General features: G+C 25.8%; 2 protein-coding genes across 5 annotated transcripts in view; both read left to right on the top strand.

The window, feature by feature from the left end:
- LOC147806855 (transformation/transcription domain-associated protein-like) overlaps nucleotides 1–17,467 on the top strand; it is a 19,094-nt gene extending 1,627 nt beyond the window's left edge. For 2 of the 4 annotated variants that reach the window (XM_087167330.1, XM_087167331.1), the window contains exons 3-9: nucleotides 101–197; nucleotides 510–648; nucleotides 4,213–4,417; nucleotides 5,999–6,281; nucleotides 9,943–10,079; nucleotides 13,962–14,069; nucleotides 17,164–17,467. In XM_087167330.1, coding sequence (XP_087023456.1) covers nucleotides 141–197; nucleotides 510–648; nucleotides 4,213–4,256 — 240 coding nt within the window. In that variant the 5' untranslated portion in view covers nucleotides 101–140 and the 3' untranslated portion in view covers nucleotides 4,257–4,417; nucleotides 5,999–6,281; nucleotides 9,943–10,079; nucleotides 13,962–14,069; nucleotides 17,164–17,467. Of the gene's footprint in view, nucleotides 1–100; nucleotides 198–509; nucleotides 649–2,097; nucleotides 2,177–4,212; nucleotides 4,418–5,998; nucleotides 6,282–9,942; nucleotides 10,080–13,961; nucleotides 14,070–17,163 lie in introns of those variants that run through there. The other 2 variants (XM_087167328.1, XM_087167329.1) reach the window with 2 other exon arrangements.
- LOC147806854 (uncharacterized) overlaps nucleotides 6,088–17,467 on the top strand; it is a 42,978-nt gene continuing 31,598 nt past the window's right edge. Inside the window, exons 1-5 of the mRNA XM_087168617.1 lie at nucleotides 6,088–6,180; nucleotides 9,943–10,079; nucleotides 13,962–14,069; nucleotides 15,106–15,109; nucleotides 17,164–17,365. Coding sequence (XP_087024743.1) covers nucleotides 6,088–6,180; nucleotides 9,943–10,079; nucleotides 13,962–14,069; nucleotides 15,106–15,109; nucleotides 17,164–17,365 — 544 coding nt within the window. The remainder of the gene's footprint in view (nucleotides 6,181–9,942; nucleotides 10,080–13,961; nucleotides 14,070–15,105; nucleotides 15,110–17,163; nucleotides 17,366–17,467) is intronic.

Here is a 17,467-nt window from a genome sequence, read left to right as displayed (position 1 = left end):
AAACATTAAATTTTATACATTTAATTTGTTCTTTGGGAAGAAAGCAGACAAAATGCAAAATGTTTACAGAAATTTTATTTTTTGTTTTGTTTTATTTTAGGAGCAATCCATCTTTCAACAAAGAAGTTTATGTTGACTTTATGCATGGACAGATAAAAACATTATCTTTTCTGACTTACTTAGTTAGAATATATCAAGTGAGTAGGTTAATAACTAATATCTTAACAATCATTCTCTATTTTTAAATTAAAAATTATTAAAAATAAAACGTAATTGTAGTAATCAATTAAATTTAGCTTAAAATTCAACATTGAAATGACTTTACATTTACATTTTGGTTTTTGAAATTGGCTGCTTTATAAAATCATGTGTTCTAAAAACGGATGTGATTTTAATAGGCAGCATGCACTGTATTTATGTTTATATGAGTAATATTATCCTAAATTAATTGCAATTTTAATTTAAATTAAGATAATAATTTAATTAGATTTTTTTTTTTTTTTTTGTAGAATGCTGTGAATGAACATTCTTCTCAGTTTGCTAAAGGAATGATAGGATTGTTGTGTCTATGTCTGCAAGAAGTGGCCCATTTGTGCAAAGAATTGCTTGTAGCAGCCTGTCATATGTCAGCCACAGATCTAAGAGATAGTAAATGCTTTTTTTTATTACTTAAATATGTCTTGTTTTTTCCCTTTTTTCTGAAACATGTTTTTTTTCTTTATTTTTAAATAAATGACTTATTTTTTAAAAAATTTTTTTACTTTAAATACCGTTTGAAAAATATTGTTTGAAATGTTCTCTGTGTGTACTAGTTCTCCTTATTTTTTGAGAAATTCTTTAATTTTTGTGCCATTTTCAGAATTGAGCATATCTTACTAAAATAGCAGGATTTTAAAAAAAAATAATAGTAAAATTATATTTTAAAACGGCCTTTCTCAGTTTTAAATAATTTAAATACTATTATTTTAAAAATTACTGTGTTATTATCTATCTATGATTTGCTAAGATGGAGTAAAATACTTTTCATAACTATGAACGAACAACTAAAAAAAGGTTTTACTCAATGGCATAATTTCCATTAATGTTTAAATTAAAAAATATAATATAAAAAAATGTTTCATTTGAAAATAAATCCTTGTATAGTTCTTACGATATTACTTTTATTCAATAATGTAAAAGTCTAAAAAGTTTTTCTACATTAATTACTATTTCTTCATTTATTTATTCAAAATTAATTTAGTTTTCCTCCAAAAAAGTCTTACATGTCTAATCAGAACAATAAATAAAACTTCATTTTCTAAGTGAGTCAAGTTAATAAGCTTAAATATCCTGCATTAAATATGTATGATGTAATTAATAAAAATTTTAAACTTTTTTGTTTTTTTCTTTTAGTTTATTTTGGTTTGTGGAAGTTAGAATTCAAATATTTAATTATAAGTAGAAATAGATAAAAAAATTTTTTTTTTTAATCTATGTATTTTACTTGAAAATTAGGGGTCTTCAGAAACTGCTAGTTGCTATTTAGAGCATCTCATTTCCTTGGAGCTAAGCTTACCAAACTTACACATTTCTTCAATTCTTAAGTTTCACTTTAAACATAATTTCAACCCAAATTACTATTGTTTTAAAGAAAACCATTCTCTGAAAGATTCTGGGGTGGCAATTGATATTTATTTTAGAATATTGAGTCTTGTTTATCATCCTGTTTTACTGTTGAAAATATACAGTTGTTACAGTTACTTCTTAGAGTTTTTGAAAAAGATTGCTAACCTTAATTTAACAAATTCCCATATGTTATCTGGATTTTTTTTTTTAATGTTTGGTGTATTGTTATAAAAATCTATATAAAACTTCAGTTTATTTTGAGAAAAACTTGAATTAAAGTTTTCATAAGTTTTTTGAAAGGCAAGAAAGGGCTGTAAGCTCTTTCTAAAAAATCTAAACTCATTTCCTCTAGTTATTTTATCAAGCACTTTCTAAATCATATATCAATTAAGAGGTTTGTTTCTGCCATGTCAAGTACAATATCTATATTTTAAAGGAGTGGGGGGAATTACAAAAAAATTTTCAAGTGAAGTTACAGTATTCTACTTTCAGAATTTGTGTCATTCCTTGAAGAGCTTTTTAATGAAAATATTTTAATTGCGACTGGATGGACAGCTTGTGAGTCATTAAGGTGATAGTTTTGATTCTTGTGGCATTAAATTGCATTTTTTGCACCATTCCATTCTCTTACTATTCGGTTGAGTAAAATTATATTGAAATTGAAAAATTCTCGAATCTTAAAACCAATTTATATGATTTTTGCTTTCGAAACTAGTAATAAATATTATGTTTATACAATATGTTTACTTTTTCTACCTTTATGTGAGCCTGAGAAATTTTTAGGATTACTTATTAACATTTCTGTTCCACAAAAATTGCATCATTTAAAAAATATACCTTATATCAAATTTATGTTTTTTATTAACGACTAAATATCTTCTTTTTTTTGTTGTTGATATTTCTGAAAGCTGAGGACTGTGTGTTTGATTCTGGTGTCCATCCAAAAATCTAGCAAATATAGATAGCAAGTTATATATTATGACTAAAAGTCCTTCTAATTTTGGAAAAGGGGGCACCAGCTCAATCACTTCACACTACAAAATTCTGTAAAACTTTTACCAGGGTTGTTACAAAGCATTAAAAAGAGCCAAATATTTTGGCTATGATTAGGTTTGTGGTTAAAATGGTAACTATGATAATTTCAAGTTTGGCCAGAAGGCCTTTTAGGCAAACGTGTCACATATATAAATCAATAAATTCAATTTTCCTTGGGACCCAAAATAAATTAGGTTATATAATATAATCAGAAATTGAATAGCAAGAGGGAGATAATTAATTTTAATATAGGTTCCTAAGTTTCTAATTCTAACATATTGGTGTTTTGTTAAAAATTTAGATAAAATTAAGGTATAATCAGTTTATTTTATCTATTTCACTGCTGTTTGAAATGGATAAATCATAATATACAGAGATGCTAAAAATATTAAAAAAATTACAAAAAACATAATACAGCATAAAAAAATTACAAAAAAATTTAATGAAATAGATTATGTGACTTTTTTACTCTATTTTTGCTTTACTTAACGTGCCAATATTTAATGAATTGTGCTTTATTGAAATTCTCAAAGTATCCTCTAAATGCTAATTTGTCAATTAATTAAGTGTTCTGTTATGTTTACTTGGCATCAAATTTTATTATCTTCTAAGCCTCTGCTTCAAATGTTGTATTGCAAGTTATCTCAAAGAATTTTCTTTGTACAAACTTTTTTATTTTCCTATTAAATTGTTTTAAACTGAATGAAATAATTCAGTGAAACACAAAAACATCATCAATGTTTCTTATCCTGAAATACCTTAGAGTTCACAGTTGTCCTGATATTCCAGATTGACGTTATAAAAAAAAATTTGTTCTTGTTTTTAAATTTTTGATCTAATATTCCCAATTTTTATGTATTTTCTGATCCTCCCATTTTCTACAAGCATGAACTTTAAAAGATTTATAGAATAAAAAGATTTTAATTTTCAAACATTTTTTTATTTATTTATTTTAATATAAATTGATAATGCTAGTAAAAATTTCAAAATTTCATAGTTCCAACTCAGAAACCGTCTATCAACTACATATATTAGAGATCTTTTATTGTGTGGTCTGTGGGCTAATAGTAGCACTTAGATTTTAGTTGCTTTTTAAATTATCTCATTTTGTTTAAAATAATAATAAACTGCTTGGAAAGAGGAAAGGTTTATCGAATGACAATTTTTGTACTGTAATGTAAGTGTTTTTCCTTTCTTTTTGAAAAGTAGTGTATTTAGTATCTCAGTATCATAGTAATTTTGACTATGCATTAATTGATTCTACTCTTAACTTTTTTTGAATTTTTAACAACCAACATTTAGTGAACTTTGTTTCAGCAGAACAAAATATACCTTTTTACTTTGTCATTTGCCTTTTTCAAAATTAGTTTAACCATGTTCTAAAAAATCTCTTGATTTTGTTTTTGTTTTTTTGAAAATTACTCTGATTTTTTCTTTGGTTCATTAAGAGATTTGGAAAATATATTCTAAATTAAAATTTTTTGTTAAATGTGTTATGTTTCACTGCTCTTTAATTGCCTTTACTGACTGTGGTATTACTTATTTTAATGTAAGAATCTTGTATATTTTTAGGCCTCTTGCTTATAGTACTTTCGCTAATCTTGCTCATCGTGTGAGACAATATTTATAGTTGAAGGATCTGGCTAAGGCTGTAAATGTGTTCTTAAAAAATGTTTATGATGAATCTTTCGTAACTACAATTCAAACAATGTCTTGTATGCTTATTCTGAATTTAGTTGAATGCATTAGAATAAGATCTGATCCATAAAATGGCAATGTAAGTTCTTTTTTTCTTATTAATTAAAATATAAATTTTAGGCCACTAATTAAATTTATTGTAATGCAAGACAATCATGCTTTTAAATTGTGAAGAATTTTTATTGTATGAATAATAGTTGCATTTTAATGAAATCATGAGAGTTGCTTGTGCAGTTAAATTTATTTTGTTACACTTCTTACGTCTATAAAAATATGATGTCAATAACCATGAGAATCTGGCAGCATATCAAAGCCTTATACTTTCAGCCATTTATTTTCACATTATATTCTTCTAGCTATGAATTTCAACTATTTTTACACCTTAACTATTCTTAAAGTGTATTTCAGTTCAGATTATTTCATGGTATTATAACTAGTCTGGTAACTGTACTCTGGCAAACTGTACTTTGCTAACTGTTAAGTCTATAGTAGAAATTTTCAAGAATTTTTTTTGGAAAATTAGTAATTTCCATGAGAATAATATTTGTAGCTACATTAGCTCTGGTATGATATGTATGAAGCAGTAAAAAGTCATCTATGATGTTTATTATATTTTGAAGAAAAAAAATTATGCTTAATTTAGGGCCAGGAGTTGTTAAAGAGGATGTTTGAAGTTGTGGTTTTAAAATTTGAAACTATTTCAAAGCTGCAGCTGCCTGTCCTGCAGAAAAAAGTGTAGGCATACATTTACTTTTTGTTAAATTTATATAGTTGCTTATATTCACAATAAAATTTGAAATTGTAGAATCTCCTTAAAAAAAGAAAGAAAAATAATTTTCACTGTTTTTTACATCTATTGACTAGTATTAGTCATTTAGAGAAGAAAAAAAAGCTAGAAGGATATTTTCAATTGTGTAATATTGTCTTAACGAATACTAATTTTAATATTGTCTATATAATATATATTGTCTTTTATATATTATATAAATATTGTCTTAAAGAATTTTATCTGTTCAGTGCTGATAACTGCAAATGCATTTTAGAAATCATTCTTGTCACACATATTTCTAATTAAACCACAAAGAATGAAACTTTTATTTTATTAAGAGGCATCCACTTTATTTTTTTAAATGCAAATAAATTTCTATCTATATTATTGCCAGCAAACATACGAGCAATTTCCTAGCAGAATTTTCCTACCTTACAACTACTTCCTTAGGTAAAATAATTTTTTTTTAAGTCACTTTTAGTCAGTTAAAATTAAAGATTCTCACGAACTATTTCTTCTATTCCTCCCTCATTATCTCATTAAGTTTTGTGAATGGGAAAACTATCTCTGTTAGTACATATCTGTACTGTTTTTACTTAAAAACTCTAGGGTGTTTTGCATATTTTCAACACACAAATATGCTGTGCTATATTAAAATGGTCTTTTTTCTAGATTTATAATTCTAACTCTGATGAATTAGATATTTAGTAAATACCTGTCATATATTGTGTCATAGGATTTTAAACTCATTTACAACATGTTTAAAGTTACATTTATTAAAATAAAAATATTATAAAAGAATTGAACAATTTTTGAAGTTAATACATGCAATTTTTAATATTTTTGAAAATATTAAAATATTTAATTTTGTTATATTCTTCTGAATTTTAGTGCTCAACCTTTAAAACCTCAAGCCTTGGCTATTTCTGACTCTCACTCTGCCCCTCCAAGTTGCCTCTTCAAGTTCTTCCCTTTCAAATATGACACCTTCCGTACCTGCAGTTCAGCATATCACTACACCACATGTTAATCCACTTAGTTTTGCTCCTGGAGTTCTCCCCGGTGAAGTTGAAGTAAAGAAGAGTCCAAGAGTGTTTTCCATTCAGGTGGCCTGTTAGACAGACGAAATGAAAAGATAAGATTTGAGAAAGCAGTCACGTTTAAGCATTTTAAGGTTTTTATCATTCCTGTTACAGTTACTTTAAAAAAAATATCAGAACTGCATTTTCATATAATTAATACAGTTGAACCCCACTACAATGAACTCAGAATATAGTGAACACTCAGTTGTTGCGAACTCCCATTTAACATTATTTTATATGCTTATAGCGGATAGCTGAAATATTCGTAGTTTGTTTATAGTAATAAAAAAAATATCAGAACTGCATTTTCATATAATTAATACAGTTGAACCCCACTACAATGAACTCAGAATATAGTGAACACTCAGTTGTTGTGCACTCCCATTTAACATTATTTTATATGCTTATAGCGGATAGCTGAAATATTCGTAGTTTGTTTATAGTGTGATCTAATTTCACATTCCCATTTTTCTTTTTTATTTCTCTAACTTTAAATTTGCAGGAATTACGATTTCAAGTGACTGCATTTTTTTACTTTGTGTCAAAACTTACTCTTGCATGCTTTTTGTTTTAAAATTAGATTAAACAATTTGTTAATAATAGGAATAACTAACTGGAAGGCCATGGCACAGAATAGATCAAGATGACAAAAACTTATTGGGATGGCCTTGGCCTGTCATAGGCTGTAGTGCCCAAGAAGAAGAAACAAGTTGTTAGGCAGCATGTCCCTCTTCTTACCTCTCCCTATATGTTGTAGGAGGATAAGAAATTTCAGCTTTTTTTTTATCTCAAAAGTGAAATTGTTATTAAATGCTCTGAATTTTTTTCCTGCAGAAAATGAGGATTAGAAAATACTAGGTTCTTTAATAATTGTTGTTAGGAAAAGTGGTAAACTTTACTTAACATCAAATTGTATTCAATTGAGAAGTACTAATTTCTTCCATAGAATATAAAAATTATTTATATATTTTTTTTAATATTTAATTTATTACATATTTTAGGAGTTAATTTATAAATAAATAATTTATTATCATAATCACGATTTCCAACAATACTATTGTCATATGCTAAAATATAATTTTTCAAAAAATTTGGATATAGTGACCTTCTGTTTTATAGTAGGACTCTTTGCTGGGTTTAGACAGTTAGCTATTCCGGGGTTCAATTCTACTTCCATATGCTTTTATGTTTTTATTATTTAAAATATCAAAATTCTTATAGGCTAAGAAAAAACTTTAATTGTCTGGGAATTTTATTTAGAGAAAAAAAGAGTTGGAGAAATACAATGTTAGGTTGGAATCTAGAAAAATCTTTCAACAAACTTAGGAACTAAACAACCTATTTCAAATTGGATTATAGTACTAAATGGCCAGTAAGGTTGAAAGTAAATAAGTCCAACATCTGTTTTTATTTTTTGTTGTTAAATTTCTGTAGTTTGTTAAATTTTTGAGAATTATCGAAATTGGAGGTTCATAAGTATAAGTTTAAATGAAATGAAGCAAAGTATATTTTCTATAAGAGTAATTTCTTAATAGTTTGTTGAGAAATGTTGGAATAGAATTCAAGAATGCATATATAAACTTATATTTTTATTCATTCCTTGAAATAAGGAAACAGGTATGCAAAAAAAAGGTCTGTCATTAAGGTGTTAAAAGTGCTGTAGTCACACAAACACATGAATGCTTCAGTACATTTCATTAAATTATTTATTAACTATTAAAAAAATTGTTATTTTGTTAGTAATTTTTTTTAATATTAGTGAAATGTTTCATTGCTTTAAATGAATATATTTTCTAATAGTTTTTTTTAGTTTCAGGCAAAATTTGGTTTTCCTGCTTCTCAGGCAGCTAATTATAACATTGCAGAATGTAGAAACTTAGTCAAAACTTTAGTATGTTTAGCAAAAACAGTTACTTGGGGAATTCTGGCTTGCAAGTTTTCTGGCGGTTAACTTTATTTACCCCTTAGAAAATTTTGTTTTAATATGACTATAGACATATCCATAACCTAAATTAAGTGTTTAAAAATGTGATTTTTTTCACTTGCAAAGTATCTATATTATTTGATTTTTCTGTTATAATGACATATCCTCTAACATTTAAATATTGTACGAAATATATTTATCAATGGTAGTGAACTAAATAAAAAAATTCAGAATAACAAGTTGCTCAGAAATTCAGAGATAGTTTTTTTTTAAAAAAAAAATTAAATAGATATAAACTATTTTTAAGTATCATACTTAAAGGTATATAGGCATATATACCTTTAAAGGTATAAGGCATATAGCCTTTTTATGTTTTTTAATTTGGCTTAAATTTTTTTTTCTTGTGTCCAGTTAAGTTATTAAGCGGTTTGTGTTAAGTTATTAAGCTGTTAAATTCATTTATTAATTAGTATTCAGAGAATATGTTAATAAAGTAAATACAATTGTAACTTTTCTTGGTTAAGCATGATTTTAAGCTTTTTTAAAGTTGAGCATAATTTTAGATTTAGATACTTAACATTTTGCATTACATCACAAATTTTTATGAATTATTTGACTTTTTGAAACAACAAATAAGTGTTAATGAATTTTTTTTCTTAATTTTCCTATTAATTTTATTATCAATACATAAAATGTGTATTAAACCTTCAAATTGCATGACAGTTTCGAAAGCAGTAATTTATTTATATCTTCTATTTTATATACATTTTCAAAAATAATATTTTTTGCTGACATTTTAAGCTAGATTATATTCTGTGTGATGAGACTTTAATATCAGAAATAGTGCTTAAAATATATATATTTTTTTCAAGTTAAATATTTTTTCAAAGTGATTTTTACGGCTTTTTTTTTAATGGTATGGTTCTGTTTATCATGAAATGCATGTTATGTTTAACAGAATTTCTTAATTTCGTATAATTTTTTTTTAAAATTTAAAAATGATTTTTAATATTTAAGAAGCAAAATTATTTTCATTGATGAATATAAACCTTTATATGTAATTTTATTTTTATTTTTAGGCTATATTTAGCTCATATTAATGCTTTAGAAGTCTAATATTAATTTTAATCCTAAAGGGATATTTCAAACTGTTTTACATATTCCTCAATGTACATGCTTTATTGGAATTGCATTACAGCATAGTTTATCAAAACTATTTAAACAAATTACTTTAAAAAAGTAGTTTTTTAATTTTTGTTATTTACACTAAAAAAAATATGACCAGAATCATCCTTATTTCTATATTAATACACCATTAAAATTGCATGTCTCTATGATTTTATAAAAATCTCACTTTGAATAGTTTCCCCCCCCCCTTTATTTTTGCAGCTCGTTGTTGTAACTCATAAAAAATATAGCAAATAACTAGTGGCATACTTTCTTAATCTTTTTGCAACATTTTTTTGTGCTATTTTGCAATGCTTCTGTTGTCACCATGGGGTGCAAGTATAAAATTTGATAGTAATATATTCCTCTGGTAAAAATTATATAGTTATCAGAATTATAAAAAAATTTCTGAGATTACATTCTTCTTAAAGAAAAAGTGAAAGTTGTTCATGTTTCTTCTATCATGCTATCCTCATAATATGTTTCCTTTATCATTATAAAAACTTTAAAAAAAAAGAAATTTTTTTTGTGTTTTATGCTATTTCTTTACAATTTAAATACTATTTTTGTCTTAAAATTTAACTTGCCATCACTATTTTTTTAATAGGTGTTCCCTATCAAATTATACATTAAATTTTGTTCCTTTATTTAAATTGTTTCAGATTCAAACACTAATTCAAGTGAGCAGTACCAACCTAAAGAAACTTATTAGATTGATCAAGTATGCTCAACGAACGTTGGATATTTATAAGTTAACAGTCCCTACTCCTGGACAAGCTGTTCAGCAGCGACCAATTACGTAAGTATTGTGTCAATAACAATAAGTGGCCATTATTTTAAACTTTATTTTAAATCAGTTTTACTTGTATTCGTATTCGTAGAACCAGCTTGTATTCGTTATGAACATTGGTTAATACTTTAAGCATAGGTATAGTTTGTCTACGATATGAACTCCCCCGCCACAAAGTCTGTGGCCGTCTACTGCTATGGAACCAAGAATAGCACATTTCAGGGAGGGTAGCTTCTCTTGATTCTAGGGCGACAAAAAAGATTCCCTTTCTTTTGTCGACTCAAGCCAAAACCTGTCCTAAACAACAACCCCACACTCCTACTTCAAATAATTATACTTCGTTACCATATAGATGGCAGCACTTTTTAAAAATTTTTACTCATTGAATGTTTTTCTGTTTTATTTTTTCAAGATATTCAAAAAAGGGGTCAGCACTTGATTTATTTCTAAACTTTTCTTACTGATTTGGCCATTTGTATTTTATTTTGATGTGGCTATTCTAATTGTAACTTTATCTTTATTTATTTTTCTTATATGTGGGTGTCTGTTTATTAGATCTTACTCTGTGAACTTTTAAATTGTGATTGTTTGTCATTAATTTTTCTGTGCATTTACATTTCAATTTTTCCAACTGCTTCTTATTTGATTTTCCATTATGAGGCCTCGAGGACACTCTCAGTTTTTGATTTCACCACTGACAACAGAAAGGCTCCTGTGTGTTAGCAGGTACCTGATGAAGTGTAAACACACATATCTTAAAATTTTCATTGTTTTCTGCTAGAATTGTATTTCCGACTTTATAAATTAAAATAAAGCAAATTTAGATTCAGATGCTTTAGTTTTATTCTTTGATTAGACCTCATTACCATAGTCACATCCACAAGCCCAGACAAACGGTTAGGGGAATTCTTACTTTAGACAAACTATATAAAGCAATGTTTTAAGTGGTTAATATAAGATGGTGGATTTTAAATGTCTAAGTGTTTAATATTTAGGTGTAACACATGATAGTCGCACTATCTTATTTAATTTATGAGCTGAGGCATTCATTGATGTCTTTTGGCCAAAAAAAGGCCGTGAATGCGTCATTCATTAATGATAATTCTTTTAATAAAATTTTCTAAAAATTTTAAATTTTTTATTAATTTTTATTTTTATTTAACATATATTTTTGGAATAATTTCTTGGAATAATAGTTGAATAAAGACCTATGTGGTTTAAACCAAACAGTTTTTTTTAAAACTATTTTATATAGTTAAATTTTATATTATTCATATAAATTCATTCAGTTTAATTGTAACAAAATAAGAAAAGGATATTTTCTTCCAATTTTGAGCTTAATTTCTAGTGGGAATCTGTATTATTTCAAATAAACATAGAAGAAATTTTAAACAAAAATATCTATCTAAGCATTGTTGGCATTTCATCCCGGAAGAAGGATGTCTGCGCACCTGGAAAATCATGAAAATTCATGAATTTCGGTATTGAAATAAATTTGTCATGATTTTAATTATTTTTTTAAAAAAATCATGGGAAGTCATGGATTTAGTTTGCCGAAAAATCTAATTTTTAAAATTGAATTCCTCCCCCTCTCCCAATTTCACGATGCTCACAGCAAAATCAGGAATATTTCTTTCCTTTCAGATGAACAAGAAAAGTATCTTTAGAATATAATTCTGCAGGAGAAAGGGAAAGAAATTATTTTATTTTTATTTTTTTCAGCTATTTTATTGGTTCAACTCTTTCTTTACTCTGTTTTTTAAATTTAAAATCTGTAAATATGAAGATGCAGAGTATAACAGTTTTGGTTATAGGTATCATTTCAATTAATGTTATTACAATGCTTTTTTAAATTTATTGTTTTTGTCAAAGAAAATAGTAACTTCATTAAGTCATGAAAAATTCTTGGAATTAGTCATGAAAAGTCATGGATTTGAAAATCTAAAATGTAGCAGATACGCTGAACATATTTCTTCCAGGACAGTGGAAGAAACTGAATACCCCCCCCCCCCTAAAAAAGAGGAAAAAATTTAAAATGACAAGTACATTTGTTTAACAATAAGTATTATATAATTCATATGTAAGCAAATTAAATTCAGTATAGTTAGAAAAAGTTTAAAGTTTGTCACATTACTTTAAAAAAAAATATTTGTTAATTTTAAAGAGAATTTTAAAATCTATTAATCATATTATTCAGGGGTTGGTTTGGGTATTCATGCTTAACATTATTTGATAATGGAAATTATTATGCTATTTGTAATTGTGAATTTAATATATGATTTTAATAGTATGTTTAATATCTGATTTGTTTATTTAGTGGTATTGATAAATTTATTATGTTCTTTTAAAAAATATAAAATAAAGTTTTACATAAAATATTGAAAACATAACCTAAATTCTTTTTTATAAAATATTAAAAAATTGATTTATTTTAATTTTTTAAGAAATTCATAATTTTTTTCTTCTTGTTTTCCCTAATTTGAAAATGATATTAAATAGCTCTAAAATTAATATTATTATTTAAACTCAATTGCTATTTTAAACTGTTTAAACATTTCTTTTTGAAAAAGGGTTTATACAACTTGGGTTAAAAATTTACGAAATTGGAAACTTAAATTTAATTGGTAAGGATTTGGATTGCTTAACATTAGCTTATATTGATTAAGCTGATGTATATTTAGCCAATTTTTTAATTGCAGGCTTTAAAAAATTTCCACAACAAATGATGTTAGGACTGTTTAGATATCTTTAGTCATCCAGATATCTTCCGTCCCTTATTGATTTTTTTTTAATTTAAAATGATTGAAATTTTTAATTCTTTTCTAAAATACGTAACAAACATCTCATATTTTAACATTTATAACTGAGTTTGCACATTCAGGTTGCTCAGTTTATTAATGTTAAGATTTATTTTTTGAAACCTTTTAACATTTGTTCGTTAACCTTATTTATGACTAAAGCTTGGAATTTTTTAATTATTTTCATAAATAAGCCGAAGTCAGTCTTGAAAGAAAATCAGTAGATAAAGTTAAATTAATATCTCTTTTCAATTTGTTTTTAATATTAAAATTTATGTATTTCCTTAAAAATATAACGAATTTTTGCTGTTAAAGAAAAATAAAAGTTACATTTTAATGTAAACATTGGTAATTTTTATAATTACTGTGAAATGATCAAGTAATGATGCAGCTCATTAATGAGAGAATGAGATTGAACTTCAACGCTTGCTTTGCTTAAACAAAATTTGTACTATTGTTGTGTCTAAATTTTCTTGTTTCTATTTTTCCCAAGCGTTTTTTAATGCTGTCCCAAGTTAAATTGAGATTATTATTTTTAAAAAAAAATATTATAGAGATAGGACAAAAAATTAATAATGATGAAGTGAAGAAATAAATAGAGATATGTATAGCTTAGAATAAATTAGTTGTTTATTATTCAGTGGTTGATGGGAAAAGATGTACAAGGTTAGCTGTTATTTTTATCTAGTTTGCTGTAAAAAGTAAATTAATAAAATGAAAGAAAAAAAACTTGATAATTAATTTAATATATAAGTCCTTATAGTATAGAAAGGTACATTCTGAAGTCTGTGAACTATAAATGACTGAAAATTCTAGTAAATAATTCTAGATTGTGTTCATTTATCAAAAAAATAAGTTCAGTCTTGAAATTTTTTTAGAGTGACACCCATGGTGACCACTTACTCCTCAAACCTAATGTGTCAGTGACCGATATTGATAGGTCACCGGCTCGTGTTTAATTAACTTTTTATATCTTTTCATTTAATACCCACTTTTTGTAAGCGTTTTGTTTTTGGCTTAAAATAAGTTATATTTTTTTAAAAAAAAGAAATCCTTAAATGCTTGCAGAATAACAAAATGTAAATGATTTTAGGTTAGAAGGACCACTTAGACCTACTACAAGGAATTCAAGTCCTGCTTTATCCAAATTTGAACCCCATTCAACGAGTCATCCTGTTGAGATTAGAGTCATCTATCTCAAGTAATTCTTTCTTATTGTTTTCTTCTGAGCCTTTTCAACCCGTTGATTTAGTTCCATCTTTATTTCATTTGTTTCTTTTTAAAATAGAAAATTTAAGCATATTGGTTTTTTAAAAGTTTTTCTTCTGTTCTTGAAAACTTTGAAATTGATTAAAATGATTTAATTTCCATTAAATACATCAGTCAAACCTCGCTATAGTGAACCTTCAAGAAACCAAAATTTCGGTTCACTGTAAGTGGGAGCTCACTATATCCGTACTACGAACTAATTTTTCTGAACTGCTCCCTTTTATTACATATTATTTAAATAAATGACTAATAAAAAGAAATACAAAAAGGATTAAAAAACAATATGTAGTAACAAAAAATGTGTTCACTTTTATTTTTTATTGCTCATCGTCTTGCTTACAAAAAATTTAGGGATGATAAACTGAGATAAAAGAAGCAATTAAGAAAAAATGCTTCTGGCTACATTTCACTCAATAAGAGGTTTCAAGAATCAGTATATGTATTTTATGTAGAAATTTCAAAATTACCAAAAAATGAAGGAAAAAATCACTCCAGGACAGAAAAAAGTTCAGAATATCCAATTTCCTCTCATCTTTTGGTTCACTATATCCACAAAAAATGATATTATATGTGTATGGCAAGGCACGTGAGCGAACATTTCGTTCACTATATCCGGGAATTCACTATAACAGAGTCTGACTGTATTTTATTAATTTAGGGCGATGTTTTTTTTTTTTTAGTGTGACTTAGTTGTTAAAAAGTTAATCTTTTATTTTATTGATTAATAAGTTCTTCCTTTATTTTTTATTTTCCAGCAGCATTGCTTCTTAATTTAGGATAATTTACTTATTTATTTTTAGTGCAATATTTTATTTTTTTCATTTATTTTGTTTAATTAATTCTTCATTAATTTTGTTTAATTCAAAGCATTATTTTTTGGTTATTTGTTCTATTTGATTTAACTTAATAAATATGGAATAACTTTAACTAGATATGGATTATTTATATGTTTGTTAGTTTCTTTTTAGGATGGTTTGATATTTGTTGTTAAAAATATATTTTTTCTCTTCAGTTATGTTCTTTTTAAATAAGTATTACTCGATTAAGTTTAACAATTTTTTTAAATGTTTTATTTCATCTTAAAGAAATACTTTCTTGCCAACCCAATAATAATAACATGGTGCGTTTTTAAAATGTGCTTAAAGGTGCTTTCTTTTCGTTTTTTAAGAGCCCTTAAAGGTCTCCATTGAGTGTTTTTAAAAAGTGTGTAATTTTCGAAAATTAGATTTCTTTCTTTACCATGTTGATTTTCGACACATATTATGCAAAAGCGTGCTTTACACATTCTTCTATTCAGCATTTCCACAATTCATTCAACCACAGGTTACTTCGGCGCATTGTAGGTCCATAGCGTATGAAAGCGCCAATCTTTTCACATGTTTAGTGAAATACTTGTGAGTTTGCATACGCGTCCACTGAGCTGGGATCAGTGAGATTCTTGCACTCTCATGTGCAAATCATGATTTAAATCAAATGATTTTTTAAAGAAAATCATTAATCTAAATCAACTGATTTTTTTTATATATATATTGATTTGAGAAGTTGAAAAACAGTGTTTAAAATTATTGATACTTTTATTATTTTCTTTTCTTAGTTTTAAAATTTATTTTAAATGAAGTGCTGCATTAATTAATTTTAGTTAACGAAATTACTTTCTTTCCTCGTGTGTGATAAATTCCAACACATTTGAAATTACATTTTTAAAAATCTTTTGATACTTGAAATTTAAAGTACTGATTAAAGTAAACATTCAATGATGTCTTAATAATAGACTTGCATAGCTGTAAAAAGTAATTAATAAACATGAATTTTTTTCACACAAAAAAAATACAAATAATGTTAATTTAAATTCTACCTTTTGATTGAAAAGGCATGGAGTTAAAATCTACATTACATTTTATCGGTGGAAAATGTATTTTTCTAAAGCTTGAGGTTATATTAAAAAGAAATTGGCCTTATATGCCAAAAATAGAAAAAAAATGCTGATTAATTTAGATATTTTTTTTCGGATATAGTGTCATTCTTCCCCTTCAAACTCTTTCAAAGTCTATTTAAAGCAGTAGGATTATTAACTGGTAACAGTGTGCATGTTTACAGTGTACATCTTTGACATTATCAGAAAGAAATTTTGTGTGAAAAAAAAATTCCAAGAAGTGCATAGATTTTTTAACAACTTTTTTTAGCTTAACTTATCTATTTTGATTTGGAATTAAAAATGAATATTTTACTATAAAAATATATAGATTAAATATTTGTTTATTTTTTGATGAATGACTACATTTATAAACACAGTCTGTTACATTTATTTTGTCATTTTAAAAATCAAGAGAAAGAAAATCACAATTTTAAATTAAAATTATGGTTTGCTAATTGAAACTTTGGTTTAATAGTTTAAGTATTCTTTAATATTTCTACTTCATCTAGTCTTTAAATTTCAATCATGCATTTGTTTTGAAATGGTTGCTATGCATTATAATGAAAAATTGTTTTAGTTAGTTAAATCTTCTAAAATATTGTTATAATATAGTTTAATATTAATTTAAATTTGATTAAAAAAATTTAAAGTTTTTTTAATCATAAATCAAAGTTCTTACAGTATATTTGAATAAAAATCAAAAATTTTGATTTAAATACAAAAAAATCTGATTTAAATACAAAAAAATCTGATTTTTTTTGTTCTTTTAAAAAAAATCAAAAAAATTACAAACCCTGCTCATGAGCAACTCTGCTGCATTTTGCAAGATATTCTCAATTTCAAGCTTCATTTTCCACCCTCTGATATCGAACTGAAAAATCTCTCCAGTATTTTATAATGGCTGATATAATCAAGAAGAGAGTTCTTAGTCAAAGACTAGTTATTTTATCATGATCATGTAAAGTCTTTGAAAATTATTTTGCATTTTGTGAATGTATATAGTGCTTAAAAATATTTTTAATTGCTTAAAAAATGCTTATTTTTTGTTGAAAGATTTGGCTACACACCCTGAATAAGATTTTAAATTAATTGTTCTGAATTATTTCCACAGATATCAAGTCCAGTCCTGTTTGCGATCTTAAACCGGGCTATACCTGGCCTGAAATTGAGGGAAAAATACACTGAACAGGAAAAACATCCTAATTTGGGTGTAAGTAAAGGAAACTACTTGTGTACTGTAGATGTTCCTTTTAGATATGAAATATCTTTTTGTGATACAGAACAGACATTCTCATCTGTTGAAGGAAATATGTGTATTTTTTATCAGATATCATATATGTATCAGCTCATCATTTGTGTACAAAAATGGAAAATATTTGTTTTGAATTCATATAAAAATTTCAAAACCATAAAAA

The sequence above is a fragment of the Parasteatoda tepidariorum genome, chromosome 7 (assembly GCF_982258835.1).
Source record: "Parasteatoda tepidariorum strain Cologne lab strain chromosome 7, Ptep-v5.0, whole genome shotgun sequence".
NCBI classification, from domain to species: Eukaryota; Metazoa; Arthropoda; class Arachnida; order Araneae; family Theridiidae; genus Parasteatoda; species Parasteatoda tepidariorum.
The sequence above is the reverse complement of the archived record's forward strand: the minus strand, read 5'-3'. Positions and strand labels throughout refer to the sequence as shown.